Source organism: Austrofundulus limnaeus, unplaced genomic scaffold, assembly GCF_001266775.1.
Source record: "Austrofundulus limnaeus strain Quisiro unplaced genomic scaffold, Austrofundulus_limnaeus-1.0 Scaffold1538, whole genome shotgun sequence".
Classification (NCBI taxonomy): Eukaryota; Metazoa; Chordata; class Actinopteri; order Cyprinodontiformes; family Rivulidae; genus Austrofundulus; species Austrofundulus limnaeus.
The window spans coordinates 37,535-39,399 of NW_013953940.1; the positions used below are offsets into that span (position 1 = coordinate 37,535).

General features: G+C 37.4%; 1 protein-coding gene across 1 annotated transcript in view; it reads right to left on the reverse strand.

Moving 5' to 3' along the window:
* Nucleotides 1-1,865, reverse strand: part of phip (PHIP subunit of CUL4-Ring ligase complex) — a gene marked incomplete at its 5' end in the record, with an annotated part of 33,036 nt that overhangs the window by 25,559 nt on the left and 5,612 nt on the right. Inside the window, 2 exon segments of the mRNA XM_014032779.1 lie at nucleotides 1,010-1,108; nucleotides 1,614-1,654. Of these exon segments, the coding sequence (XP_013888233.1) occupies nucleotides 1,010-1,108; nucleotides 1,614-1,654 (140 nt within the window).

Sequence of the window (1,865 nt, forward strand, 5' to 3'; positions counted from 1 at the left end):
AAACAGCACTGGTGAAAGGTACTAATGATATTATGTTTTTTTTTTGTTACTTAAAGACTATTAGTATTGTTTATTTTATCTTCTTTTCTTAAAAAGGGGCAGATATTATAAGATTTTTTCTTCTTTGTGCTGCCTTTCATTTTATTTTTGATTTGTATTTTTTGTATGTAAAATTTGCTTTGTTTTTAAATGGAATAAAATTAAAAATTAAAATAAAAATTCTCATGGCCTCAGACAGCGGACTTGTGTCCATTCTTGTCCTGTTAGATCTCAGTGCTGCCTTTGAAACAATTGATCACAATATTTTATTACGTAGACTTGAATTTGATATTGGGATTACAGGAACGGCTCTGAAATGATTCAAGTTATATTTGTTTAATAGAATCCAGTTTGTAAATGTTAATAATGAAACTTCTTACACCACAGTTAGTCATGGAGTTCCTCAGGGTTCAGTGCTKGGACCAGTGTGCTGCTCAGGATGATTGACTGTGATGAAGTGAAGATTCAACGCAATCTGCTGGCTTCCTTAGACTGTTTTTTGAATTTTATTTACACTAACATGAGATGACGTTTGTGGTGACTTGGCACTATACAAATAAACCGAATTGAAGTGAAACCTTTTCTACTTTCCTGAGAAGTTTAGCAAAAACAAAACACTCGTCAAAACATTGTGCCAAAGCAAACAATGAAATGTTTTCTACTTGTACATAGAGCTACTTATGCATTTGTTGGTTTCCTTTTTTCCCCTTTATTAAGGTTGCAACCATCTACAGGCTAATAAACACCAGTTTGTTGATAGTTTATTTTTATCTGCAGCATGGTTTAAAAATGCTGAAAACAGACAAAAATCCATGTTCAGGATGCTTTTCCGCAAACCACTTTGTAATTGTTGTTTTTAAGCAGAACTCCGTTTTGTATCTTTACGCCTGTGTTTGCTTATCTAATGGAAAACACAAAGTTCTGTTTAAACTCCTTTATTTTTTCCCCCCAACAGTCCACTCTCACATACCCGGGTAATTTGGTCTGCATGTCCAGCAGAATGCTCTTCCAGCCCTGAGGCTGCAGCTGCCAGATGCGAGCCGTCCCATCTCTGCTGCCGCTCACAAACCTAAAAACACACAAACAGACTCGTGCAACTCAAGGTTTGAGAAACAGAAACATCAAATATCATATCCAAGTTGTTTTATAGCTGTAGTTCAGCTTTGTGTGGCGTACACTAATTATTGTTTCTGTCCTCCACTCCCACCCCCACTTTTGCGTCGTTAGTCTGTTTTCCTCAGTGCTTCGATTACAACCCAGGAGGATAACAGCTGAGCCTGCCTTTCTGCAAACCTCACCCAGACACACTCAAAGTTCAACACTTAGATCACACAATGTGTAGGCATAAGCATGTCTTTGCCTGCGTGCTTGTGTGTGTGTGAGAGAGAGAATCTGTGTATGTGAGCATGTATCGCACCATAACTAAAGGTGGTGTTTCTGCTGACAGCATCAAATCACAGCAGCCTAAAGATTCCACTAAAACCAGCAGTCCAGCACAGCTACACACTCAGAAATATTACACCATGTTAGCTCCAGACACATGAAAAAACAAAATCCAACCTGTGTCAACTCACCTGTCACTGCAATGTGAAAATTGGATGCTGTCAACTTTGTCCTACGAAGAAAAAAAAAAAGAAATAAAAAAAATAGGAAATGTCAACACAAGTCTTTCTCACCTGCCTGTTCAGTCATGACACACAATTATAATGGATTTCTTAAAAAATAAACCAGGTTTTAACTCAAAAGCAGTTCACTACTTTTTTGTTTAGCTTTTAACATTTGCACAAGCAAAATGAGCAGAAAGTGATTGGGCCTCATGCAAGAAC